This window comes from Pelodiscus sinensis, chromosome 5 (genome assembly GCF_052426305.1).
Source record: "Pelodiscus sinensis isolate ZL-2025 chromosome 5, ASM5242630v1, whole genome shotgun sequence".
Taxonomy (NCBI): Eukaryota; Metazoa; Chordata; order Testudines; family Trionychidae; genus Pelodiscus; species Pelodiscus sinensis.
In genome coordinates, this window is record NC_143056.1 from 136,133,114 (window position 1) to 136,160,761 (window position 27,648).

Sequence of the window (27,648 nt, forward strand, 5' to 3'; positions counted from 1 at the left end):
TAGCATCTAACAACTAAAGGTTTATTGCTACAAGAAAGAAAAGCCTGAGAGTGAGGTTGTTAAAGGATCGTACGTTACATGCATCGAATCTCCCAGTCCTCAGTGCAGGCTCTAGCAGAGATGTTACAGCTGCTGGTTTAAAAGTTCTTGTTGCACATCCTAGCATCAGGATGGGTTCACAGGTCTTCCGGGCTCTTCGATCCCTGCACTGCTGCCTCTGGGATGAAGTGCTGAGCTGAGAACCAAGATGGAGTCGATCAGATGGCCTCTTTATCCCTCCTTCCTGGCCTCTTCTTGGCTGCAGCAGGTCACCTGGCCAGCGGCCAATCTCTGTGTTCCCTGCTGGTAGCTCTTAGGTCTCAGCCCTCATTCTTTAGGTGTGTCCTTGGCCTATTGAGTGCCATTGTCCCACAGGGCCTCGTTAATTAGCATGTCCATAGGCCAAGCTTTGCCCAATTCTCAAGCACATTCAGAGAGACTTCCAGTCTCCATACAGATTACAGATTCCTAACTCCACACACAGACATTATACAGATATATGAAGAGCAGATACAGAATCAGAAGAAAGTAAGCTTTTGTTTGACCCATCACATGGCCCCCTTTGTATCACTTTTGGGGCGAACACCCCCCCCATGGGTGCAACAGTGACCCAGCTGCTCCCCTCACAATCCAATAACATGACACTCACCTATAATACATACAGCACACAGGGAAACTGAGGCACACACACATTAGTCATGCCAAACACTACAAAGATCCCCAAGGGTCTTGGAACCGCCCAACATTCTATCACCCCAAGGGCCACGGAACCTTCCCGGCCCCAAGGTTCCATCACCCCAAGGGCCACGGAACCTTCCCGGCCCCAAGGTTCTATCACCCCAAGGGCCACGGAACCTTCCCGGCCCCAAGGTTCCATCACCCCAAGAGCCACGGAACCTTCCCGGCCCCAAGGTTCCATCACCCCAAGGGCCACGGAACCTTCCCGGCCCCAAGGTTCCATCACCCCAAGGGCCACGGAACCTTCCCGGCCCCAAGGTTCCATCACCCCAAGGGCCATGGAACCTTCCCGGCCCCAAGGTTCCATCACCCCAAGGGCCACGGAACCTTCCCGACCCCAATGTTCCATCACCCCAAGGGCCACGGAACCTTCCCGACCCCAAGGTTCCATCACCCCAAGGGCCATGTGTAGAAAAGTGTCTGTTTTGGTATTAGTTAGTATTGGCTATAAGACTAGGTATGGGTGTCACGGCTCGTGCACACACTTGGCCCTTCGGCTCCTGGGTAGAACCCCCCCCTCCAGTGCGGCAGCCCCTTCTTGGGAAGCCCCCTCCAGCCCAGCGGCAGCGAGATGGCCCCTTCTCGGGGAGTCCACTCCAGTGCGGTGACCCTATCTTGGGGGGGCCCTCTCCCATGGGGGGTCCACCCCTCCGCCTCTGGGACAGCACCTCTCAGGGCCTCCAGCCCCCTGCCTTCGCCATGAGGCCCCTCGGGGGGACCCCTCCTTCTAGACCCCTAGGGCCTCCCCTCCCAGAGGGACTAGTGCAGCCCTGTTCTCCAGCCCAGAGCGACCCCAGCCAGCACCCAACAGGAGGGGCTATTGACCTTTGAACAGTAACGGATCCCTCAGCCCCCACGTCAGCCTCCCCTGCAGCCAGCGGAGTCCTGCCTGCTCCGCTCTGTCCCCCCAAAACAGCCCCCGTCTCCCAGCAGAGCCTCCAGTACCCCCGCAACAGCCCCCCGTCCATTGTCTCTCCCCAGGTAACAGGGGCGCCTGGGCCCCTCTTCTCCTCCGTCCAATGTTCCCCCCTCCTGGGGCCAGCTGGGCCGGTCGCTGGGGTCCCCTCTGCAGCCCCCTGTCTGGTGTCTGACCAGAACCGGCCGTGTCCTCTGCGCGGGGCTGGGCACCAGGCACCAGTCGCTGGGCTCCAGTTCTGGGCTGTTCTCTGAAACTCCAAACTCCCCCCTTTGTCACATTGAGTCAGTAACTTCCGGACACTGAGCGCTCCCCTGCGTGCAGCCCCCGCTTTGAACCCCACTTCCTCCCGATGAGATAGAACACTGGCGTGTATAATGACTTGCGTATACGTTCTGTAGCTTCTATGTCTCGCTTTGTGCCGCTCAGGACTAGATAATGTTACTAGGAGGCCTTGCTCCCTGGGAGCATTACAAGTTCAGCTGTACCCCTTGCCTGCATCACCAACTAAGCTGTGTCTTTCAGTAATTACTGAGCTTGTTTGACATTGCACCGTCGTGCATGAGACAAGAATGATTAAAGGTCTAGAGAACACGACCTATGAAGCCAGGCTTCATGAACTGGGCTTGTTTAGTTTGGAAAAAAGAAGATTAAGGGGGGACATGATAGCGGTTTTCAAATATCTAAAAGGGTGTCACAAGGAGGAAGGAGAAAATTTGCTCCTCTTGGTTTCTGAGGACAGGACAAGGAGTAATGGGCTTAAAGTGCAGCAGGGGAGGTTTAGATTGGACATTAGGAAAAAATTCCTAACTGTCAGGGTGGTCAAATATTGGAATAAATTGCCAAGGGAGGTGGTGGAATCTCCCTCTCTGGAGATATTTAAGAACAGGTTAGATAGACATCTGTCAGGGATGGTGTAGACGGAGCTTGGTCCTGCCTTGAGGGCGGGGGGCTGGACTCGATGACCTCTCGAGGTCCCTTTCAGTCCTATGATTCTATGGGTATGTCTACACTACCCCGCTAGTTCGAACTAGGAGGGTAATGTAGGCATACCGCACTTGCAAATGAAGCCCGGGATTTGAATTTCCCGGGCTTCATTTGCATAAGCCGGGCGCCGCCATTTTTAAATCCCGGCTAGTTTGAACCCCGTGCCGCGCGGCTACACACGGCACGGACTAGGTAGTTCGGACTAGGTTCCTATTCCGAACTACCGTTACTCCTCGTGGAATGATTCCACACAGAGCCCTGGGTGCCGCCTGGCCCGGGCTGGACGGACCCGCCCCCAGCCTCTGTACTGACACCCTCCGGCGGAGCCCAGCGCAGGGGCTCAAGCGCCTCAGCCTGGCGCCCGCTCGGCCATGGCACAGGAGGCAGCTCCCAGGCAGAGCCCTGGCTGCAGACGGAGGAAAGCCTGCTCAGGGCAGCTGGGGACCGGTCCTGGCTGGGCCCCCCAGCACGGGCGCAGCATCCACGGACGTGTGGGGCTCGCGGGCTGGGCTCCGGTGCACTCTCGGAACACAGCGCCGCCGACCTTGCAGGGAGCCCCGAGCCGCGGCCAGCAGGAAGCACTGGGCTCAGGGCCCTGGGGGCTGCTCTGCCCGGATCCCTGCAGGCCAGGCCGCAGGGGCTGCGTCGCGAGTCTTCAGCATCGGGTGCGAGGGGCTGCAAAGACAGCAATGGGGGGCTGAGCACCAGCCCTTCCGCCCGCCCGTCACACCACCACGGGGCCCGTCAATGCTCCTTCCTGGCTCCCCTGCGGCAGCTCTCCCTTCCCAGCTGGGAGCGGCGTTTGCAGGGTTCCCCCTGCCCCGCCCTGCCGAGCCCCCGCCCCAGGGCCCGCGGCCAGCGGGAGAAGTGACCCACCAAAGCCAAACTGCGAACCGCTGAGGAGCTGGGAGGAAACCCAGGAGACCTGCTGCCCCTCGCCACCACCGGCTGCAGCCAGACTCACGGTGCAGGGTGAAGCCTGTGAACTCCCGGCTGCCCAGCATCCTCCCGTCCTTGCTGATGAAGCTGCACCGGTACCCGGCTCCCTCGTCCTCCGGGATCCTGGCCTGGAACGTGAGCATGGTGGCGAGGCCGCCCCAGGGCAGCGGCACCTCCTGGACTGTGTACAGCGCCCGGGGGGCCATCAGCGGCTGCGCCTCCCCGCGGCACCCGGCTGGCTTGTCCCCGCAGACAACCGTTTCGTCACCATTTTGGCACCTGCTCCAGCGGGCCCACATGCCTGCCCGGCTCTTGGACGCCACGCAGGCGAGGGCCACGCTCTCCCCTGCCACCCAGACCTTCGGCCCCATGACCTCGCTGGCTAGGAACGGCCGCAGCGACTCTGCAGGGACAGCAGGGCAGCGCTGCGATTTACCGTCCCCCCGGGGCTCAGAGCCACGCTGCCCGGCCACCCCACCCCACAGAGCCCACCAGGGCAGGGAAGGGGGGACGCACACACACACACACACACAGGGTACGTCTACACTACAGCGCTAGTTCGAACTAACTTAGTTCGAATTAGTTAATTCGAACTAAGCTAGTTCGAACTAACGCATCTAGAACTAAAAACTAGTTCGAACTAGCGTTTTGCTAATTCGAACTAGTAAGTCCACATTGAGTGGACTCTGAACAGGGCTTAAGGATGGCCGGAAGCAGTGCCGGCAGGGCATAAAAGGAGGACTTAGAGCATGGAGATACTGTCTCAGGCTAGCCGAGGGCTGCGCTTAAAGGGTCCCGACCCCCACCCCGGACACACAGTTCTAAGGGGTGCCCCGCTTGCAAAGAAGTTCTGGCTTGGAGTGCCCTGAGTGCCCACACTGGGCACATCACACCACTCGGCCATCAGCCCGGCTGCACTTGCCGCAGGCTGCCATCTGGGGAGAGGGAGTAATTGGGGGGCTGCAGGAGAGCTTCCACCCCCAGAAGCCCGCAGAGCCAGCCCAGTCCTCCCCATCGGGGGCTCGTACCCCATTCCTCCCTCACCTCCTTCCACTTGCCCTTCCCTAGCCCCCCTTCTTCTTGATGTACAAAATAAAGATAACGTTTCTTCCAACATTGACTCTGTCTTTATTGAAAAAAACTGGGGGAGACTGGGAAAAGGAGGTGGGAGAGGGGAAGAGAAAGGCTGGGAGAGGGGAGGGCAACTAACATGATCAGGGGTTGGGAACAGGTCCCAGATGAAGAGAGGCTACAGAGACTGGGACTGTTCAGCTTAGAAAAGAGGAGACGGAGGGGGGACAGGATAGAAGTCTGTAAAAGCAGGGGTTGGGTGGAGAGGGTGCATTCAGAAAAGTTCTTCCTGAGATCCCATAAAGAAGGACTAGAGGACACCAAAGGAAAGGAATGGGTAGCAGGCTTGAAACTAGTAAGAGAAAGTTGTTCTTGACAAAGCAAATAGTTAACCTGTGGAACTCCTTGCTGCAGGAGGCTGTGAAGGCTACAACTAGAACAGAGTTTAAAGGGAAGTGAGATCAAGTCATGGAGGTTGGGTCCATGGAGTGGTCTTAGCCAGGGGGTAGGAGTGGTGTCCCTGCCCAAAGTTTGTGGAAGGCTGGAGAGGGATGGCACGAGACAAATGGCTTGGTCATTGTCTTCGGTCCATCCCCTCCAGGGTCCCTAGGGTTGGCCGCTGTGGGCAGACAGGCTACTGGGCTAGATGGACCTTTGGTCTGACCCAGGACGGCCATTGTAAGCTCAGGGCTCAGTGTCGGGGGTCTCAGTGGACCCCCTTGATTTTCATGCACACCTGGTCCTGGGTGGCCAGGCTGGCAGCTCTCCTGCCCTAGACGGCCACTTTCCTGTGCCTAGTGCGGAGATCGTGGACAAGGTCCACGATGTCCGCACTAGCCCAGGAAGGTGCCCGCCTCTTGCGGTCCAGGGCAAGCTCCCGGGAGCCGCCAGCCTGGTCCCGGCAAGAGGGGGTGGGCTGGGGGGCATCGGGTGGGTGGCTCTGTGCCGTGCCAGGTGCAGGGTCTGCTAGCTGGGTGCTGGCAGGCTTGCACCTGGCACGGGCACCGTAGCCAGCCCGTGCCCCTTTAAGGGGTCCGGGGCCGGGAGGGGGGCATAGAGTTTCCCTGGTGTTGGCCAGAGTGGCCACCAGGGAAACCTGGGGAGGGCTAGCCTCCCACTAGTTCGAACTAAAGGGCTACACAGCCCTTAGTTCGAACTAGCTAGTTCGAACTAGGCGTTAGTCCTCGTAAAATGAGGTTTACCTAGTTCGAACTAAGCGCTCCGCTAGTTCGATTCAAATTCGAACTAGCGGAGCGCTAGTGTAGCGCATAGGAAAGTTAGTTCGAACTAACGTCCGTTAGTTCGAACTAACTTTCTAGTGTAGACATACCCACACAGATACACACAGGCAGACACACAGACACACACACACACAGATACACACAGGCAGACACACAGATACACACAGGCAGACACACAGATACACAGACACAGATACACACAGGCAGACACACACACACACACACAGATACACACAGGCAGACACACACACACACACACAGACACACACACACAGATACACACAGGCTACACCTAGACCGCAGGCTTCTTTCGGAAGAGATCTTCTGAAAAAACGTCTTCCGACAGAGCCTCCACACGGCCAGCACATCCGACAAGCGATCGGCCTTTTCCAAAGGGAGCGTCCACTCTGAATGGAGGCTCTCGCTTGTGAGCTGTGATTGCTGCGGGCGGAGGGGCCTCCAGGGCACCTGGGCTTTTCCTCTTTCCTCTTCTTCGGAACGAGCTCCCCCCCCCCGCACACCTTCCGGAGAACGAGCTCCCTCCCCCCCCGCACGCCTTTCGGAGAACGAGCTTCCCCCCCCCCCGCACGCCTTTCAGAGAACGAGCTCCCCCCCTCCCGCCCGCCTTTCGGAGAACGAGCTCCCCCCCCCCGCACGCCTTTCAGAGAACGAGCTCCCTCCCCCCCCCGCACGCCTTTCGGAGAACGAGCTCCCCCCCCTCCCGCCCGCCTTTCAGAGAACGAGCTCCCCCCCCCGCCCGCCTTCCGGAGAACGAGCTCCCCCCCCTCCCGCCCGCCTTTCAGAGAACGAGCTCCCTCCCCCCCCGCACGCCTTTCAGAGAACGAGCTCCCTCCCCCCCCGCACGCCTTTCAGAGAACGAGCTCCCTCCCCCCCCGCACGCCTTTCAGAGAACGAGCTCCCTCCCCCCCCGCACGCCTTTCGGAGAACGAGCTCCCCCCCCTCCCGCCCGCCTTTCAGAGAACGAGCTCCCCCCCCCCCCGCACGCCTTTCAGAGAACGAGCTCCCTCCCCCCCCGCACGCCTTTCGGAGAACGAGCTCCCCCCCCCCCTCCCGCCCGCCTTTCAGAGAACGAGCTCCCCCCCCCGCCCGCCTTCCGGAGAACGAGCTCCCCCCCCCCCGCACACCTTTCGGAGAACGAGCTCCCCCCCCCGCACACCTTCCGGAGAACGAGCTCCCCCCCCCGCACGCCTTTCAGAGAACGAGCTCCCTCCCCCCCCGCACACCTTTCGGAGAACGAGCTCCCCCCCCCCCCCCCCCCCCCCCCCCCGCACACCTTCCGGAGAACGAGCTCCCCCCCCCGCACGCCTTTCAGAGAACGAGCTCCCCCCCCCCCCGCCCGCCTTTCGGAGAACGAGCTCCCCCCCCTCCCACCCGCCTTTCAGAGAACGAGCTCCCCCCCCTCCCGCCCGCCTTTCGGAGAACGAGCTCCCCTCCCCCATCCACCCGCCTTCCGGAGAATGAGCTCCCCCCCCCCGCCCGCCTTTCGGAGAACGAGCTCCCTCCCCTCCCGCCCGCCTTCCGGAGAACGAGCTCCCCCCCCCGCCCGCCTTCCGGAGAACGAGCTCTCCCTCCTCCCGCCCGCCTTCCGGAGAATGAGCTCCCCCCCCTCCCGCCCGCCTTCCGGAGAACGAGCTCCCCCCCTCCTGCACGACTTCCGGAGAACGAGCTCCCCCCCCCGCACGCCTTCCGGAGAACGAGCTCCCCCCCCCCGCCCGCCTTCTGGAGAACGAGCTCCCCCCCCCCGCACGCCTTCCGGAGAACGAGCTCCCCCCTCCCGCCCGCCTTCTGGAGAACGAGCTCCCCCCCCGCACGCCTTCCGGAGAACGAGCTCCCCCCCATCCACCTTCCAGAGTACGAGCTCCCCCCATCCGCACGCCTTCCAGAGAACGAGCTCCCCCCCATCCGCCTTCCAGAGAACGAGCTCCCCCCCCCCCCCGCCCGCATGCCTTCTGGAGAAAGCTCTTTCAGAAAATCCCTTCTTCCTCGTAGCATGAGGGTTACCAACGCCGGAAAACCGCTCTGCTCTTTCCATTTCTTGCAGAACACAACTGCGGTGTGCACGTTCCTCCAGTTTTGTCAGAAAAACAAAACTCTGTAGTGCAGACATGCCGAGACAGACAGACACACAAACACACAGAGACAGACAGACAGACAGACACACACGGAGACACAGACACACACGGAGACACAGACAGACACAGAGACAGACACACAGAGACACACAGACACAGAGACAGACAGACACAGACATACACAGAGACAAACAGAGACAGACAGACACAAACACACAGACAGACAGAGACACAGAGACAGACAGACACAGACACACACAGAGACAGACAGACACACAGACACACAGAGACAGAGAGACACACAGATACACACAGGCAGACACACAGACACACAGATACACACAGGCAGACACACACAGGCAGACACACAGACACACAGATACACACAGGCAGACACACACAGGCAGACACACAGACACACAGATACACACAGGCAGACACACAGACACACAGATACACACAGGCAGACACACACAGGCAGACACACAGACACACAGATACACACAGGCAGACACACACAGGCAGACACACAGACACACAGATACACACAGGCAGACACACACACACACAGATACACACAGGCAGACACACAGATACACAGACACAGATACACACAGGCAGACACACACACACACACACACACACACAGATACACACAGGCAGACACACACACACACACACAGACACACACACACAGATACACACAGGCTACACCTAGACCGCAGGCTTCTTTCAGAAGAGATCTTCTGAAAAAACGTCTTCCGACAGAGCCTCCACACGGCCAGCACATCCGAAAAGCGATCGGCCTTTTCCAAAGGGAGCGTCCACTCTGCATGGAGGCTCTCGCTTGTGAGCTGTGATTGCTGCGGGCGGAGGGGCCTCCAGGGCACCTGGGCTTTTCCTCTTTCCTCTTCTTCGGAACGAGCTCCCCCCCCCCCCGCACACCTTTCGGAGAACGAGCTCCCCCCCCGCACGCCTTCCGGAGAACGAGCTCCCCCCCCCGCACGCCTTTCAGAGAACGAGCTCCCTCCCCCCCCGCATGCCTTTCGGAGAACGAGCTCCCCCCCTCCCGCCTGCCTTCCGGAGTACGAGCTCCCCCCCCCCCGCACGCCTTTCGGAGAACGAGCTCCCCCCCCCCGCCCGCCTTCCGGAGAACGAGCTCCCCCCCCTCCCGCCCGCCTTTCAGAGAACGAGCTCCCCCCCCTCCCGCCCGCCTTCCGGAGAACAAGCCCCCCCCCCCGCCCACCTTCCGGAGAACGAGCTCCCCCCCTCCCGCCCGCCTTTCGGAGAACGAGCTCCCCCCCCTCCCGCCCGCCTTTCGGAGAACGAGCTCCCCTCCCCCATCCGCACGCCTTCCGGAGAACGAGCTCTCCCTCCTCCCGCCCGCCTTCCGGAGAATGAGCTCCCCCCCTTCCCGCCTGCCTTCCGGAGAACGAGCTCCCCCCCCCTCCCGCACGCCTTCCGGAGAACGAGCTCCCCCCCCTCCCGCCCGCCTTCCGGAGAACGAGCTCCCCCCCCCCTCCCGCACGCCTTCCGGAGAACGAGCTCCCCCCCCTCCCGTCCGCCTTCCGGAGAACGAGCTCCCCCCCCCCCCCCGTCCGCCTTCCAGAGAACGAGCTCCCCCCCATCCACCTTCCAGAGAATGAGCTCCCCCCCCCCGCCCGCATGCCTTCTGGAGAAAGCTCTTTCAGAAAATCCCTTCTTCCTCGTAGCATGAGGGTTACCAACGCCGGAAAACCGCTCTGCTCTTTCCATTTCTTGCAGAACACAACTGCGGTGTGCACGTTCCTCCAGTTTTGTCAGAAAAACAAAACTCTGTAGTGCAGACATGCCGAGACAGACAGACACACAAACACACAGAGACAGACAGACAGACAGACACACACGGAGACACAGACAGACACAGAGACAGACACACAGAGACACACAGACACAGAGACAGACAGAGGGTATGTCTACACTACCCTCCTAGTTCGAACTAGGAGGGTAATGTATGCATACCGCACTTGCTAATGAAGCCTCGGATTTGAATTTCCCGGGCTTCATTAGCATAAGCGGGGAGCCGCCATTTTTAAATCCCCGCTGCTTCGAACCCCGTGCAGCGCGGCTACACGGGGCTCGAACTAGGTAGTTCGGACTAGGGTGCCTATTCCGAACTACCGGTACATCTCGTTTCACGAGGAGTAACGGTAGTTCGGAATAGGACCCTAGTCCGAACTACCTAGTTCGAGCCCCGTGTAGCCGCGCTACACGGGGTTCGAAGCAGCGGGGATTTAAAAATGGCGGCTCCCCGCTTATGCTAATGAAGCCCGGGAAATTCAAATCCCGGGCTTCATTAGCAAGTGCGGTATGCATACATTACCCCGCTAGTTTGAACTAGCGGGGTAGTGTAGACATACCCAGACAGACACAGACATACACAGAGACAAACAGAGACAGACAGACACAAACACACAGACACACAGAGACACAGAGACACACAGACAAACACAGACACACACAGAGACAGACAGACACACAAACACACAGAGACAGAGAGACACACAGAGACACACAGACACACAGAGACAGACAGACACACAGAGACAGACAGACACAAACACACAGAGACAGACACACAGAGACAGACAGACACACAAACACACAGAGACAGACACACATGGACACACAGAGACACACAGACAGACACAGAGACACACAGACAGACACACACGGAGACACAGACACGGAGACACAGACACACAGACACACAGACACAGAGACACACAGACAGACACAGAGAGACACAGACAGAGACAGTATCAGAGGGGTAGCCGTGTTAGTCTGAATCTGCAAAAGCGGCAAGGAGTCCTGTGGCACCTTAGGGTATGTCTACACTACCCTCCTAGTTCGAACGTGGAACGAGATGTACCGGTAGTTCGGAATAGGAAGCCTAGTCCGAACTACCTAGTTCGAGCCCCGTGTAGCCGCGCTGCACGGGGTTCGAACCAGCGGGGTTTTAAAAATGGCGTCTCCCCGCTTATTCAAATGAAGCCCGGGAAATTCAAATCCCGGGCTTCATTTGCAAGTGCAGTATGCCTACATTACCCTCCTAGTTCGAACTAGTGGGGTAGTGTAGACATACCCCAAGAGACTAACTGAAGTGTTGGAGCATAAGCTTTCGTGGGGCAAAGACCCACTTCGTCACATGCATGTAGTGGAAATTTCCAGAGGCAGGTATAAATATGCAGGCCAGAGTCAGGCTGGAGATGAGGAGGTGGATCCAATCAAGGAGGATGAGGCCCACTTCTAGCAGCTGATCTGGAGGTGTGAATTCCAAGAGAGCAGAAGCTGCTTTTGTAGTTAGCGAGCCATTCACAGTCTTTGTTTAATCCAGAGTTGATTGTGTCAAACTTGAAGATGAACTGGAGCTCAGCAGTTTCTCTTTGAAGTCTGCTCCTGAAGTTTTTTTGCTGCAGGATGGCTACTTTTAGATCTGCAATTGTGTGTCCAGGAAGATTGAATGTTCCCCTACAGGTTTTTGTATGTTGCCATTCCTAATATCAGATTTGTGTCCATTGATTCTTTTACGTAGGGACTGTCCTGTTTGGCCGATGTATATAGCAGTGGGGCATTGTTGGCACATCATGGCATATATTACATTGGTGGATGTGCAGGAGAATGTACCAGTGACAGTATGGCTGATCTGGTTAGGTCCTGTGATGGTGTTGCTGGTGTATATATGTGGGCAGAGTTGGCACCGAGGTTTGTTGCAAGGATTGGTTCCTGAGTTCGAGTTATTATGGTGCGGTGTGTAGTTGCTGGTGAGAATATGCTTCAGGTTGGCGGGTTGTCTGTGGGCAAGGACCGGCCTACCTCCCAAGGCCTGTGAAAGCGAGGGATCATTGTCCAGGATGGGTTGTAGATCGCTAAGGATGCGTTGGAGAGGTTTTAGCTGGGGACTGTAGGTGATGGCCAGTGGTGTTCTGTTGGTTTCTTTCTTGGGCTTGTCCCGTAGCAGGAGGCTTCTGGGTACACGTCTGGCTCTGTCAATCTGTCTCCTCACTTCCTCGTGTGGGTATCGCAGTTTACAGAATGCTTGTTGAAGGTCTTGTAGGTGTTGGTCTCTGTCTGAGGGGTTGGAGCATATGCGGTTGTACCTCAGTGCTTGGCTGTAAACAATGGATCGTGTGGTGTGTCCGGGATGGAAGTTGGAGGCATGCAGGTAAGCATGGCGGTCGGTAGGCTTTCGATATAGGATGGTATTGATGTGACCGTCACTTATTTGTATCGTGGTGTCCAGGAAATGGACCTCCCGTGTAGATTGATCCATGCTGAGGTTGATGGTGGGGTGAAAGCTGTTGAAATCATGGTGAAATTCTTCCAGAGTCTCCTTCCCCTGGGTCCAGATGATGAAGATATCATCGATGTAGCGTAGGTAGAGAAGGGGTGTAAGTGGACGAGAGCTGAGGAACCGTTTGTGACGTAGTGGGGGTACCTGGCTGGTTTCTATGCTGCTGGCTCTGGGGGATCCCCCACTGGCTGCCGTGGGTACCACGACCCAGCAAAACAGGATGAGTCACTATGCAAACCAGTGGCCAGACACCCCCCATGGAGAGGAACAAAGGAAGGTGGAATGCTGCCTTGGCTGGGGGGCAGGGCTGGAAGTGAGGGAGTTGGTTGCTGGCTGTCGGAGGGCATGGAGGGGAGCCTAGGAGAAGGGGCTGGAGTTTAGGGGCCCAGTCTCCCCCATCCCAAGGGGGCCTGAGGCATCCTAGCCCAGTTCCTGTGACCAGACTACATCGGTGCTGCGCTGAGCTGGAGGAGCAATAAACCACCCTCAATTCCACTGGCTGGTGCAGTCTGTTTGTGCCATTTCGGGGTGCAGGAGACGGGGAACCCCCAACGCGCCGTCACACTGGTGTCAGGGGTGGGATGCACTGCACCCCGTGGATGGAGCTTCCAGCGGCAAGCGACAAGGCGCAGTAGAAGCAAGAGCCCTGGAGCCAGGCGTGCTGGAGACAGAGCGAAGCGGTTCCTGGGAATCGTGGGGCGCTGCAGCACTAGACTGGTGAGTCTGCACCAAGGGGCCCAGCGGGCAGATGGCCTACGCCCGACTCTTGAAGGCAGAGCTGGTGGGGCTGTGCAGAGAGAGGGGCTTGCCTGTGCAGAAAGCAACCAAGGCCCAGCTGATTGCCCAGCTGGAAGATAATGACCAGCCACAGGGCCAGGATCTTGTCCCCAGGGGAAGCAGCCAGACCCCCCCTGAGAGTGTGTCAGGCTCAGAGAGGGGGAGGAGCGCTGGAACCCACCGGAGAGATGAGACAGCGTCTCCCGGGAGGCCTGCAAGCCGTAGCCCATCTAGGGCAGGGGCCAGCCCAGCGGAGCTGCGGCGGCTGGAGATCCAGCTGCGGATCAGGGAATTGGAAGTAGAGGACCGAGAGAAGGACCGCCAGGACCGAGAGAGGCAGCGGCAGCATGAGCTGGCCATGGCAGAGCGGAGAACCGGCGGGGCACCGGCTGCGCCAAGTGCGGATGGGCCCCAGGGTCCCAGGACTGCCAGACGCTTGGAGAGGCTCGTGGTGGCCCAATTGAAGGACATGGGCGACATAGACGGGTTCCTCAGCTCCTTTGAGAGGGCCTGTGGACTGCAACGGGTTCCCCCAGCTGACTGGCTGCAGGAGCTCATCCCCGCACTGAACCAGGAGAAGGCCGGAGTGCTCAGTCAGCTGGAGGACCTACAGCCAGGGGATTACAACCGAGTCAAGGAGGCCCTGCTGCACAAGTTCGGGCTGACCCCCGAGATGTACAGGAAGAAGTTCCGGGGGGTACAGAAAGGGCCACGGGAGACTGGCGGATGAGTTCACGGAGAGCCGGTCCGGGTGTGAACGGGAGTCCCGGAGAGAGAGGGAACCGCGCAGAGACCGGATCTCGGCTGAGCGACGGAGGGAGTCAACTACGGGGCGAGACCAAGGAACAGGTCGTCTGCGCCCCAGAGAACCAGCCAGGGCCTGGACAGAGACAGCCCAAAGCCTAACTTGCCATCGCTGTGGGCAAAAAGGCCACAAGAGGGCTCAGTGCACCAGGTCCCAGGACCGGGGACTTTCCAGGGTTAACTGGCTGGGGCGGGAGGAAGGGCAGGCTGCCCCAGAGGCAGGGGCTGGCAGGCAAACCTCAGCTCAGAGAGAGGGGAAGGATGCTCAGTGCACCTCCCCTGGGAGGTCTGATTCTCAGGAGGCGGATTTCTCCGTGTACCGGGTGGGGGCAGGACGGCCCCTGCGGAGCGAGTGCCTCATACCCCTGGAGGTGGATGGTAGGAAGGTGACGGGCTTCTGGGACACGGGGGCGGAGGTGACTCTGGCCCGATCCGACATAGTGGCCCCGGAGCGGATACTACCCCACGCGCAGCTGACCCTGAAGGGCATAGATGGGTCCCCGTTTAAGGTGCCTGTAGCCCGGGTGCATCTGAAATGGGGGGCGAAGGACGGCCTCAAGGAAGTGGGGGTGCACCCGCACTTGCCCACCGAGGTGCTGATGGGGAATGACCTAGAGGAGTGGCCCCATGAATCCCAGCGGGCTCTAGTCACTACCCGGAGCCAGAGCCAGCGGGGGGCTGACAACGTGGGTCCAGGGAAGGACTCCTGGCAGCGTCCTCAGGGTCCCATCCCAGTGGACACGGGGTCCAGCCAGGCTGGGACTCCGGACCTAGGCAGAGGTGGGGGACAGGTCCCGATCCCTGCCTCAGCAGCTGAATTCCAGGCTGAGGTGCAGGCAGACCCCTCCTTGCAGAGGCTGAGGGACCAGGCTGGCCTCCGTGCAGCTCGGCCCCGGGGGAGAGGTGGCCAGGAGAGATTCCTGCGGGAGCGTGGGCTCCTGTTCCGTGAGTGGCTCCCCCCCAGGAAGGCGAGGGCATGGAGGGTAGAGCGGCAGCTGGTCGTCCCCCGAAAGTATCGCCTCAAGCTGCTGTATTTGGCCCACGATTCCCCCGTTGGGGGCCACCGGGGGATCCGGAGCACCCGGCTGAGGCTGCTCCAGCACTTCTATTGGCCGGGAATCTTTACAGCCGTGCAGCGGTACTGCCGGTCCTGTGACTCCTGCCAGAGGGGCGGGAAGGCCCAAGACAGGAGGAAAGCGGCTTGGGGGTCTCTACCCCAGATAGACCCTCTGGGCTTGCTGAGAGAGTTATGGGAGGGGAAGTCCTCCCTGGATGGAGCATCGGGGGTGGAAGCCGCCCTGGCTGTCCAGAGAAGGCTCGCTGGGCTCATGGCCCCGGCCCGAGAGACCCTGGCCAGAGATCAAGGCCAGTGGAAGGGTGGGTGTGACCCCCGAGGACAGGCCTGCGCCAGTCGCCCTGGAGCGGGGCGGCGAGTGGACAGAGGGAAGCCAGCTCATGTGGGGCCTCGCCACGGCCGGCCTGAGTCAAGGGGAGCACCCATGTCCCCGGGGCGGGTTCCCACGCAGAGGACCCGAACTTCCCTAGGTCACGAGCGGAGTGACCCTGCTCAGTTCGCTCTCGGAGGGGGGAGAACTGTGACGTAGTGGGGGTACCTGGCTGGTTTCTATGCTGCTGGCTCTGGGGGATCCCCCACTGGCTGCCGTGGGTACCACGACCCAGCAAAACAGGATGAGTCACTATGCAAACCAGTGGCCAGACACCCCCCATGGAGAGGAACAAAGGAAGGTGGAATGCTGCCTTGGCTGGGGGGCAGGGCTGGAAGTGAGGGAGTTGGTTGCTGGCTGTCGGAGGGCATGGAGGAGAGCCTAGGAGAAGGGGCTGGAGTTTAGGGGCCCAGTCTCCCCCATCCCAAGGGGGCCTGAGGCATCCTAGCCCAGTTCCTGTGACCAGACTACATCGGTGCTGCGCTGAGCTGGAGGAGCAATAAACCACCCTCAATTCCACTGGCTGGTGCAGTCTGTTTGTGCCATTTCGGGGTGCAGGAGACGGGGAACCCCCAACGCGCCGTCACACCGTTGTTCCAGGTCAGCCATAAAAATGTTGGCGTATTGTGGGGCCATGCGGGTGCCCATAGCAGTGCCACTGGTCTGGAGGTATATGTTGTCACCAAATCTGAAATAGTTGTGTGTGAGGATAAATTCACAGAGTTCAGCCACCAGTTGTGCTGTGGCATCATCAGGAATACTGTTCCTGACAGCTTGTACTCCATCTGCATGTGGGATGTTTGTGTAGAGAGCCTCTACATCCACGGTGGCTGGGGTGGTGTTTTCTGGAAGATCACCTATGCATTGTAGTTTTCTCAGGAAATCCGTAGTGTCACGAAGGTAACTGGGAGTGCAGGTGGCGTAGGGTCTGAGCAGAGAGTCCACATAGCCAGACAGTCCTGCAGTGGGAGTGCCAATGCCTGAGATGATGGGGCGTCCGGGATTTCCAGGTTTGTGGATCTTGGGTAATAGAACAACCCTGGTCGGGGCTCTAAGGGGGTATGTCTACACTACCCCGCTAGTTCGAAGTAGGGGGGTAATGTATGCATACCGCACTTGCTAATGAAGCCCGGGATTTGAATTTCCCGGGCTTCATTAGCATAAGCGGGGAGCCGCCATTTTTAAATCCCCGCTGCTTCGAACCCCATGCAGTGCGGCTACACGGGGCTCGAACTAGGTAGTTCGGACTAGGGTCCTATTCCGAACTACCGTTACTCCTCGTGAAACGAGATGTACCGGTAGTTCGGAATAGGCACCCTAGTTCGAGCCCCGTGTAGCCGCGCTACACGGGGTTCGAAGCAGCGGGGATTTAAAAATGGCGGCTCCCCGCTTATGCTAATGAAGCCCGGGAAATTCAAATCCCGGGCTTCATTAGCAAGTGCGGTATGCATACATTACCCCGCTAGTTCGAACTAGCGGGGTAGTGTAGACATACCCACAGAGACACAGTCAGACACACAGAGACACAGACACACACGGAGACAGACAGACACAGACACAGACAGACACAGACACACACAGACAGACACACAGAGACACAGTCAGACACATACAGACACACAGAGACAGAGACACAGAGACACACAGACTCACACAGAGACACACAGAGACAGACACAGACACACAGAGACACAGTCAGACACACACAGACAGACACAGACTCACACAGAGACACAGACAGACAGAGACACACAGAGACACAGTCAGACACACAGAGACAGACAGACAGACAGAGACACAGAGACACAGACACACACACAGACAGACACACACAGACACACACAGACACACAGAGACAGACAGACAGACAGACAGAGACACACAGAGACACAGTCAGACACACAGAGACAGACAGACAGACACAGACACACAGAGACACAGAGACACACAGAGACAGACAGACAGACACACACAGACACACAGACAGAGACAGACAGACACACACAGACAGACACAGACAGAGACAGACAGACAGACACACACAGAGACACACAGAGACACAGTCAGACACACAGAGACACAGACAGACAGACAGACACAGACACACAGACACACAGACAGAGACAGACAGACACACACAGACAGACGCAAGGGGAGAGCCAGGGAAAGGCAGGGCCTGGAGCAGGACACGGGGCCCGAAGCCCAGCACGAGGGCAGGGGCGTCCCCAGTGGCCAGGCAGAGCGGGCGGAGGTGCTGCTCCCTGGTGTTTGCAGCTATTTGGGAAGCCCAGTCGCAGGCCCCAGAGGTGACTCGGGGGAGCACTTGGGGGACACTCGGCCCCCATGCCCCCCCAAGTTTCAGCCCCTGAATGGGGCGATCCCAAGCGCCCCTGCCCTGTGTCCCTCCCTCACAGGCGCCGGGCGCCCGTCGGCAGCCCCGTGCAGGGCAAACGTTCCAAGGGCCACGCCAGCCAGCAGGCACCCCGCCTGCCTGCCCCGGCCCGGCTTGGGAAGGACAACCCCCCGACCATAGGGCTGCCAGGTAGACCCCGCTACAAAACCAGACACGCTTGTCCGGCGGGGGAATCGGGGCCGTGGGTCTGGAGGGGAGGATGGGGGGGACAGAGGAAGAGGGGGCGGGAAGCAGAGCTGGGGGGGAATCGGGGGCCGTGGGGCTGGAGGGGAGGATGGGGGGACAGAGGATGGGGGGCAGGAAGCAGGGTTGGTGGGGGGGTGTCCAGGGGCCGCCAGGCTGGCCGGCAGGAAGAGGGGGCGGGAAGCAGAGCTGGGGGGGATTGGGGGCCATGGGGCTGGAGGGGAGGATGGGGGGGACAGAGGATGGGGGGCAGGAAGCAGGCTTGGTGGGGGTGTCCGGGGCCGCCAGGCTGGCCGGCAGGAAGAGGGGGTGGGAAGCAGAGCTGGGGGGGGATTGGGGGCCATGGGGCTGGAGGGGAGGATGGGGGGGACAGAGGATGGGGGGCAGGAAGCAGGGTTGGTGGGGGGGTGTCCGGGGCCGCCAGGCTGGCCGGCAGGAAGAGGGGGCGGGAAGCAGAGCTGGGGGGGATTGGGGGCCATGGGGCTGGAGGGGAGGATGGGGGGGACAGAGGAAGGGGGGCAGGAAGCAGGCTTGGTGGGGGGGTGTCCAGGGGCCGCCAGGCTGGCCGGCAGGAAGAGGGGGCGGGAAGCAGAGCTGGGGGGGAATTGGGGGCCATGGGGCTGGAGGGGAGGATGGGGGGGGACAGAGGAAGGGGGGCAGGAAGCAGACCTGGCGGGAGGGGGGAGTGTGCAGCCACTGGCTGCAGCCGGAGTCCTGCTGGCCGTGCCCCCGGCAGGTGCTCCCTTTACTTGCCAGCAGAAGCCGGGTGGGGGCGAGGGCGGGGCTGGGAGCCTCTGGTCCCGTGCAGAAGCCGGGCGGAGGGCTGGGAGTCCCAGGGCTCCCACAGCCAATCGCGCTCCGCCCCCCAGTCGCTCCCCCGCCGGGAATTCCCAAAATACCGACATTGCACACGGCACGTGGCACGTGTCCGGTATCGTCTGGATGTTTCGGCCGGCCAGAGGGCGCAAACCGGAGTCCTGGCAGCCAGCCCGGCCGGGGCGAGGGCCAGCAGCTCTGCCCCCTCTGCGCGCGGGGCTCCAGGCAGCTGGGCCACATCACGCGGGCACGGAGGCAGGGTGGGCGGGAGGGTGAGGGGCCACGGGCCCACACGAGCCGAGCCTTACCTCTGAGTGCCCAGACCACGCCGCCCACGACTCCGCCCACCGCCAGCGCTGACAGCAGCACGACCACCAGCACATCAGTGCTCACCTGGGTCCTCTCTCCTGCCGGGACAGGGAGCGCGGCTTGAACCCGGGGCCAGAGAGAGCGCCCCCTAGTGGGGACGGCCCCCATCGCCCCGAGAGAGACAGCCCCGGCCCTGGGCCGAGCCAGAGACAGCGCCCCCTAGTGGGGACGGCCCCCATCGCCCCGAGAGAGCTGGCCCCGGCCCTGGGGCCGAGCCAGAGACAGCGCCCCCTAATGGGGATGTGCCAGCATCGCCCCAAGAGAGCCAGTCCCGGCCCTGGGGCCGAGCCAGAGACAGCGCCCCCTAGTGGGGATGTGCCAGCATCGCCCCAAGAGAGCCAGTCCCAGCCCTGGGGCCGAGCCAGAGACAGCGCCCCCTAGTGGGGATGGGCCAGCATCACCCCGAGCCAGCGAGCCCCCCCAGACACGTGAAGCCCTCCAGGGGAGGGGAGTCGGCTCTGGAACAGGAGCCCCCGGCCTCTCTGGCAGCTGGCAGGCGCCCACATCCCACGCGGCTCTCCTGCCCCTCACTCACTTTCCAGCTGCACCCACACGCTGTGCACAAGGGGCCGGCTCAGCGTTTCGTGCTGCACTTCGCAGCTGATCTCGGTGCCCTCTGACCCCGCCGTCGGCTCGAACCGGTAGAACGACTCCAGGCTGAAGGTGCCATTGAGGCCCACCTGGGGGTCCCCTGTCCGCACGCCATCCACGAGCCAGTGAACAGCAATGGCTTCTGGGTAAAAGCCCCTCACGTCGCACGTCAGCACCTGGGCCTTGCCTTGCACAAATGTGGGGGCGCGGACCTGCACCACGGGGGAGGCTGCAGAGGGGAGGGGCGAGGCGTTACAGAGCAGCTCAGAGACGGGCAGCAGCGCCCTGGGGCACCCCGCCAGGCCAGTAGGGCAGGGTGTCCCCCCCACGCGGCACCACGGGGCGAGGAGAGCTCCGTGCACCGGAGCCCGGGATCTGTGACTGGCCTTGGATCACACAGAGAGGCCGGGGCAGAGCTACGGAGCAGCCCCAGGGCAGCCAGTCAGACCTGCCCCCCCCATGGGGCAGCCCGTCACCCGCATTCCCCCCCCAGAGCAGTCCCCCCCCACCCCAGGGCAGCCAGTCAGACCTGCCCCCCCCATGGGGCAGCCCGTCACCCGCATTCCCCCCCCAGAGCAGTCCCCCCCCACCCCAGGGCAGCCAGTCAGACATGCCTCCCCCATGGGGCAGCCCATCACCCGCCAGCGCTCACCCAGCGCCCTGCCCGGCCCCACAGCCGGGTCCCCCGCCAGCGCTCACCCAGCCCCCTGCCTGGCCCCACGGCCGGGTCCCCCGCCAGCGCTCACCCAGCCCTCTACCCGGCCCCCCGGCCGGGTCCCCCGCCAGCGCTCACCCAGCGCCCTGCCCGGCCCCACGGCCGGGTCCCCCACCAGCGCTCACCCAGCCCCCTGCCCGGCCCCACAGCCGGGTCCCCCGCCAGCGCTCACCCAGCCCTCTACCCGGCCCCACGGCCGGGTCCCCCGCCAGCGCTCACCCAGCGCCCTGCCCGGCCCCACGGCCGGGTCCCTCACCAGCGCTCACCCAGCGCCCTGCCCGGCCCCACAGCCGGGTCCCTCGCCAGCGCTCACCCAGCCCCCTGCCTGGCCCCACAGCCGGGTCCCCCGCCAGCGCTCACCCAGCCCCCTGCCTGGCCCCACGGCCGGGTCCCCCGCCAGCGCTCACCCAGCCCTCTACCCGGCCCCACGGCCGGGTCCCCCGCCAGCGCTCACCCAGCGCCCTGCCCGGCCCCACGGCCGGGTCCCCCACCAGCGCTCACCCAGCCCCCTGCCCGGCCCCACGGCCGGGTCCCCCGCCAGCGCTCACCCAGCCCTCTACCCGGCCCCACGGCCGGGTCCCCCACCAGCGCTCACCCAGCGCCCTGCCCGGCCCCACAGCCGGGTCCCCCGCCAGCGCTCACCCAGCCCTCTACCCGGCCCCCCGGCCGGGTCCCCCGCCAGCGCTCACCCAGCCCCCTGCCCGGCCCCACGGCCGGGTCCCTCGCCAGCGCTCACCCAGCCCCCTGCCTGGCCCCACAGCCGGGTCCCCCGCCAGCGCTCACCCAGCCCTCTACCCGGCCCCCCGGCCGGGTCCCCCGCCAGCGCTCACCCAGCGCCCTGCCCGGCCCCACGGCCGGGTCCCTCGCCAGCGCTCACCCAGCGCCCTGCCCGGCCCCACGGCCGGGTCCCCCACCAGCGCTCACCCAGCCCCCTGCCTGGCCCCACAGCCGGGTCCCCCGCCAGCGCTCACCCAGCCCCCTGCCTGGCCCCACGGCCGGGTCCCCCGCCAGCGCTCACCCAGCCCCCTGCCTGGCCCCACAGCCGGGTCCCCCGCCAGCGCTCACCCAGCCCCCTGCCTGGCCCCACAGCCGGGTCCCCCGCCAGCGCTCACCCAGCCCTCTACCCGGCCCCCCGGCCGGGTCCCCCGCCAGCGCTCACCCAGCGCCCTGCCCGGCCCCACGGCCGGGTCCCTCGCCAGCGCTCACCCAGCGCCCTGCCTGGCCCCACGGCCGGGTCCCCCACCAGCGCTCACCCAGCCCCCTGCCTGGCCCCACGGCCGGGTCCCTCGCCAGCGCTCACCCAGCGCCCTGCCCGGCCCCACGGCCGGGTCCCCCGCCAGCGCTCACCCAGCGCCCTGCCCGGCCCCACGGCCGGGTCCCCCGCCAGCGCTCACCCAGCGCCCTGCCCGGCCCCACGGCCGGGTCCCCCACCAGCGCTCACCCAGCGCCCTGCCCGGCCCCACGGCCGGGTCCCCCACCAGCGCTCACCCAGCCCCCTGCCCGGCCCCACGGCCGGGTCCCCTGCCAGCGCTCACCCAGTACAGCCAGCTCCAGGCTCTGCGCTGCCCGCTCCGGGGTGTGGATGACCACACACTGGTAGGTTCCCTGGTCCTGCACGGTGACGTTGCGCAGTGCCAGGGAGGCGTTCCCCTTCACCAGCTGCGCCTCGTCCATGGAGGCCCCCTCCCGGGCCGTGGAGAGGGACTGGTCGAAGGAGGCCAGCTCCTTGCCCTGGAAATACCAGGAGACGGCCAGGAAGTCCGTGCTGACGGGCCCACCGCCCACGGAGAACATGCAGGACAGGAGAGCCTGGGAGCCGAGCCGAGCCGCCACCCTGGGCTCCACCGTCACCTGCAGCTGGGCGCCTGCGAGGAGGGAGCCGGTGAGGCCCGAGACCCTGAGCGCGGGCGCTGAGCAGCTGCTGTGCCAGTAAACGCCCCGGGCCAGAGCGCGTGCGGGGCCACCTGCTGCGCTCCTGGGCGACGGGAGGGGACGTGCCTGGCTCGCCGGCCCCACTGGGATCCAGGGGCGCGTTTCCCTCCGGGTGGCCCTGCAAAGCCCGGCTTGAACGCCCCCCCGCCCAGCAGGGAGCAGCCAGACGGCTCCAGGGGCTGCCCCACGACTGTGAGGGCCCAGGGGGGCCGGGGTCTCTGGCGAGCACTCCTGGGGGCGCTGGGGGAGGGCCCAGGCTGGGGTCTCTGGGGAGCACTCCTGGGGGCGCCGGGGGAGGGCCCAGACTGGGGTCTCTGGGGAGCACTCCTGGGGGCGCCGGGGGAGGGCCCAGGGGGGACGGGGTCTCTGGGGAGCACTCCTGGGGGTGCTGGGGGAGGGCCCAGGCTGGGGTCTCTGGGGAGCACTCCTGGGGGCGCTGGGGGAGGGCCCAGACTGGGGTCTCTGGGGAGCACTCCTGGGGGCGCCGGGGGAGGGCCCAGGGGGGGCGGGGTCTCTGGGGAGCACTCCTGGGGGTGCTGGGGGAGGGCCCAGGCTGGGGTCTCTGGGGAGCACTCCTGGGGGCGCCGGGGGAGGGCCCGGGGGGGCCGGGGTCTCTGGGGAGCACTCCTGGGGGCGCCGGGGGAGGGGGGGGGGGCCCGGGGGGGGCCGGGGTCTCTGGGGAGCACTCCTGGGGGCGCTGGGGGAGGGCCCAGACTGGGGTCTCTGGGGAGCACTCCTGGGGGCGCCGGGGGAGGGCCCAGGGGGGACGGGGTCTCTGGGGAGCACTCCTGGGGGTGCTGGGGGAGGGCCCAGGCTGGGGTCTCTGGGGAGCACTCCTGGGGGCGCCGGGGGAGGGCCCGGGGGGGCCGGGGTCTCTGGGGAGCACTCCTGGGGGCGCCGGGGGAGGGCCGGGGGGGGCCGGGGTCTCTGGGGAGCACTCCTGGGGGCGCCGGGGGAGGGCCCGGGGGGGCCGGGGTCTCTGGGGAGCACTCCTGGGGGCGCCGGGGGAGGGCCCGGGGGGGCCGGGGTCTCTGGGGAGCACTCCTGGGGGCGCTGGGGAAGGCCCCAGGGGGGGCCGGGGTCTCTGGGGAGCACTCCTGGGGGCGCTGGGGGAGGGCCCGGGGGGGCCGGGGTCTCTGGGGAGCACTCCTGGGGGCGCTGGGGGAGGGCCCGGGGGGGGCCGGGGTCTCTGGGGAGCACTCCTGGGGGCGCCGGGGGAGGGCCCAGGGGGGACGGGGTCTCTGGGGAGCACTCCTGGGGGCGCTGGGGGAGGGCCCAGGGGGGCCGGGGTCTCTGGGGAGCACTCCTGGGGGTGCTGGGGGAGGGCCCAGGCTGGGGTCTCTGGGGAGCACTCCTGGGGGCGCTGGGGGAGGGCCCAGGGGGGGCCGGGGTCTCTGGGGAGCACTCCTGGGGGTGCCGGGGGAGGGCCCGGGGGGGCCGGGGTCTCTGGGGAGCACTCCTGGGGGCGCTGGGGGAGGGCCCGGGGGAGGGGGGGGGGGGAGGGCCGGGGGGGCCGGGGTCTCTGGGGAGCACTCCTGGGGGCGCTGGGGGAGGGCCCAGGGGGGGCCGGGGTCTCTGGGGAGCACTCCTGGGGGCGCCGGGGGAGGGCCCAGGGGGGCCGGGGTCTCTGGGGAGCACTCCTGGGGGCGCCGGGGGAGGGCCCGGGGGGGGCCGGGGTCTCTGGGGAGCACTCCTGGGGGCGCTGGGGGAGGGCCCAGGGGGGGCCGGGGTCTCTGGGGAGCACTCCTGGGAGCGCCGGGGGAGGGCCCGGGGGGGGCCGGGGTCTCTGGGGAGCACTCCTGGGGGCGCCGGGGGAGGGCCCAGGGGGGGCCGGGGTCTCTGGCGAGCACTCCTGGGGGCGCTGGGGGAGGGCCCGGGGGGGGCCGGGGTCTCTGGGGAGCACTCCTGGGGGCGCCGGGGGAGGGCCCGGGGGGGCCGGGGTCTCTGGGGAGCACTCCTGGGGGCGCTGGGGGAGGGCCCGGGGGGGCCGGGGTCTCTGGGGAGCACTCCTGGGGGCGCCGGGGGAGGGCCCGGGGGGGGCCGGGGTCTCTGGGGCGCACTCCTGGGGGCGCCGGGGGAGGGCCCAGGGGGGGCCGGGGTCTCTGGGGAGCACTCCTGGGGGCGCCGGGGAAGGGCCCAGGGGGGGCCGGGGTCTCTGGGGAGCACTCCTGGGGGTGCTGGGGGAGGGCCCAGGCCGGGGTCTCTGGGGAGCACTCCTGGGGGTGCCGGGGGAGGGCCCGGGGGGGGCCGGGGTCTCTGGGGAGCACTCCTGGGGGCTCTGGGGGAGGGCCCAGGGGGGGCCGGGGTCTCTGGGGAGCACTCCTGGGGGCGCTGGGGGAGGGCCCGGGGGGGCCGGGGTCTCTGGGGAGCACTCCTGGGGGTGCCGGGGGAGGGCCCGGGGGGGGCCGGGGTCTCTGGGGAGCACTCCTGGGGGCGCCGGGGGAGGGCCCGGGGGGGGCCGGGGTCTCTGGGGAGCACTCCTGGGGGCGCTGGGGGAGGGCCCGGGGGGGCCGGGGTCTCTGGGGAGCACTCCTGGGGGCGCTGGGGGAGGGCCCGGGGGGGGCCGGGGTCTCTGGGGAGCACTCCTGGGGGCGCTGGGGGAGGGCCCCGGGGGGGGCCGGGGTCTCTGGGGAGCACTCCTGGGGGCGCCGGGGGAGGGCCCGGGGGGGGCCGGGGTCTCTGGGGAGCACTCCTGGGGGCGCCGGGGGAGGGCCCGGGGGGGCCGGGGTCTCTGGGGAGCACTCCTGGGGGCGCCGGGGGAGGGCCCAGGGGGGGCCGGGGTCTCTGGGGAGCACTCCTGGGGGCGCCGGGGGAGGGGGGGGGGGGGGCGGGCCGCACCCGGGGGGCCGCAGGGGCTGGGGGAGGCGGGTCTGGGGGGCGGGCCGCACCCGGGGGGCCGCAGGGAGGTCTGGGGGGCGGGCCGCACCCGGGGGGCCGCAGGGGGCCGGAGGGGGGGCTGGGGGAGGGCTGGGGGGCGGGCCGCACCCGGGGGGCCGGAGGGGGGGGGGCCCGGGGGGCGGGCGCGGGGGAGGGCCCGGGGGGGGCCGCAGGGGGGCAGGAGGGAGGGCCCGGGGGGGGCCGGGGTCTCTGGGGAGCACTCCTGGGGGCGCTGGGGGAGGGGCGGGGGGGGCAGGGGGCCGGAGGGGGGCTGGGGGGCGGGCCGCACCCGGGGGGCCGCAGGGGGCCGGAGGGGGGCGCTGGGGGGCGGGGGGGGCCGCAGCCCGGGGGGCCGGGGGAGGGCTGGGGGGCGGGCCGCACCCGGGGGGCCGGAGGGAGGGCTGGGGGGCGGGCCGCACCCGGGGGGCCGCAGGGAGGTCTGGGGGGCGGGCCGCACCCGGGGGGCCGCAGGGGGCCGGAGGGGGGCTGGGGGGCGGGCCGCACCCGGGGGGCCGCAGGGGGCCGGGGGGCGGCCTGGGGGGCGGGCCGCACCCGGGGGGCCGGAGGGGGCTGGGGGGCGGGCCGCACCCGGGGGGCCGCAGGGGGCGGGAGGGGGGGCTGGGGGGCGGGCCGCACCCGGGGGGCCGCAGGGGGCCGGAGGGGGGCTGGGGGGCGGGCCGCACCCGGGGGGCCGCAGGGGGCCGGGTGGGGGGCGGGCCGCACCCGGGGGGCCGGAGGGGGGCTGGGGGGCGGGCCGCACCCGGGGGGCCGCAGGGGGCCGGAGGGGGGCTGGGGGGCGGGCCGCACCCGGGGGGCCGCAGGGAGGTCTGGGGGGCGGGCCGCACCCGGGGGGCCGGAGGGGGGCTGGGGGGCGGGCCGCACCCGGGGGGCCGCAGGGGGCCGGAGGGGGGCTGGGGGGCGGGCCGCACCCGGGGGGCCGCAGGGGGCCGGAGGGGGGCTGGGGGGCGGGCCGCACCCGGGGGGCCGCAGGGGGCCGGAGGGGGGGACTGGGGGGCGGGCCGCACCCGGGGGGCCGGAGGGGGGCTGGGGGGCGGGCCGCACCCGGGGGGCCGCAGGGGGCCGGAGGGGGGCTGGGGGGCGGGCCGCACCCGGGGGGCCGCAGGGGGCCGGAGGGGGGCTGGGGGGCGGGCCGCACCCGGGGGGCCGCAGGGGGCCGGAGGAGGCCTGGGGGGCGGGCCGCACCCGGGGGGCCGCAGGGGGCCGGAGGAGGGCTGGGGGGCGGGCCGCACCCGGGGGGCCGCAGGGAGGTCTGGGGGCGGGCCTCACCCGGGGGGCTGCAGGGGGTCTGGGGGGCGGGCCGCACCCGGGGGGCCGCAGGGGGCCGGAGGGGGGCTGGGGGGCGGGCCGCACCCGGGGGGCCGGGGCCGCAGGGGGCCGGAGGGGGGCTGGGGGGCGGGCCGCACCCGGGGGGCCGGAGGGGGGCTGGGGGGCGGGCCGCACCCGGGGGGCCGCAGGGGGCCGGAGGGGGCCTGGGGGGCGGGCCGCACCCGGGGGGCCGGAGGGGGGCTGGGGGGCGGGCCGCACCCGGGGGGCCGCAGGGGGCCGGCCCGGGACGCTCGGGCGCAGCTGGAAGGGGCGGGCAGGAGGCGGCCCGACGGGGCGCACCGGGGGCCGGGGGCCGGGGGCCGGGCCGATACTCACAGGCGCCCCCCAGGAGCAGAGCGAAGAACCCCGCCCGCGGCCCCATCGCCCTGCCCGGGAGCATCGCGGCTCGGACCCGCGGGCTGCGCTTCCGCTTCTGCTTCTGCTTCTACCTTCGCTTTCGCTTCCCGGCGCGCACACGGGCCCCGGCGGGCTTGTCCCCCGCGCAGCCCGGGGCGACCAGGCTCCGAGTCCGGCGGGGGGGCTTGATCCGCGCCGGGGGGGCTTCAGGGCAACCGGCTTTCCTGCAAAAGGGGCGCCCAGCCTGCCCCTCCCCTGTGCCCCCCGCTCCCCAGCCCGCCCCTCCCCTGCGCCCCCCCCCCAGCCCGCCCCTCGCAGCGCTACCCCCGCCCCCCAGCCTGCCCCTCCCCTGCGCCCCCCGCCCCCCAGCCTTCCCCTCGCAGCGCTACCCCCGCCCCCCAGCCTGCCCCTCCCTTGCGCCCCCCGCCCCCCAGCCTGCGCCCCCCCAGCCTGCCCCTCCCCTGCGCCCCCCGCTCCCCCAGCCTGCCCCTCGCAGCGCTACCCCCGCCCCCCAGCCTGCCCCTCCCCTGCGCCCCCCCGCCCCCCAGCCTGCCCCTCGCAGCGCTACCCCCGCCCCCCAGCCTGCCCCTCCCCTGCGCCCCCCGCCCCCCAGCCTGCCCCTCGCAGCGCTACCCCCGCCCCCCAGCCTGCCCCTCCCTTGCGCCCCCCGCCCCCCAGCCTGCGCC

The 27,648-nt window shown here is 66.5% G+C and overlaps 1 protein-coding gene across 5 annotated transcripts; it reads right to left on the reverse strand.

Annotated features, from left to right (window-relative positions):
- On the reverse strand, nucleotides 1-27,269 carry LOC149524466 (cell surface glycoprotein CD200 receptor 5-like). 5 transcript variants are annotated; one of them, XM_089778801.1, is made up of 6 exons: nucleotides 26,942-27,257; nucleotides 22,006-22,335; nucleotides 19,700-19,984; nucleotides 19,104-19,202; nucleotides 3,557-4,022; nucleotides 1-3,355 (listed from the first exon to the last, which is right to left on the reverse strand). In XM_089778801.1, exons 1-6 carry the CDS (start codon nucleotides 27,003-27,005, stop codon nucleotides 3,268-3,270), a joined length of 1,332 nt encoding a protein of 443 aa, XP_089634927.1. In that variant the 5' UTR covers nucleotides 27,006-27,257; the 3' UTR covers nucleotides 1-3,267. The 5 variants fall into 5 exon arrangements, with proteins under 5 accessions (XP_089634927.1, XP_089634931.1, XP_089634930.1 ...); XM_089778805.1 differs by having other exon boundaries at nucleotides 22,006-22,201; nucleotides 27,055-27,256; XM_089778804.1 differs by having other exon boundaries at nucleotides 22,006-22,201; nucleotides 26,942-27,256.
- Between the last annotated feature and the right edge of the window lie 379 nt (nucleotides 27,270-27,648).

Excerpts from the sequence above, each read along its gene's own strand:
- LOC149524466 (XM_089778801.1), bottom strand. The coding sequence starts at position 27,005 with ATGCTCCCGGGCAGGGCGATGGGGCCGCGGGCGGGGTTCTTCGCTCTG. Across the intron at positions 22,336-26,941 it reads TCTGCTCCTGGGGGGCGCCT|GCGCCCAGCTGCAGGTGACG; the intron begins GTGAGTATCGGC and ends CCCTCCTCGCAG. Across the intron at positions 4,023-19,103 it reads CGTGGTCTGGGCACTCAGAG|AGTCGCTGCGGCCGTTCCTA; the intron begins GTAAGGCTCGGC and ends CTGTCCCTGCAG.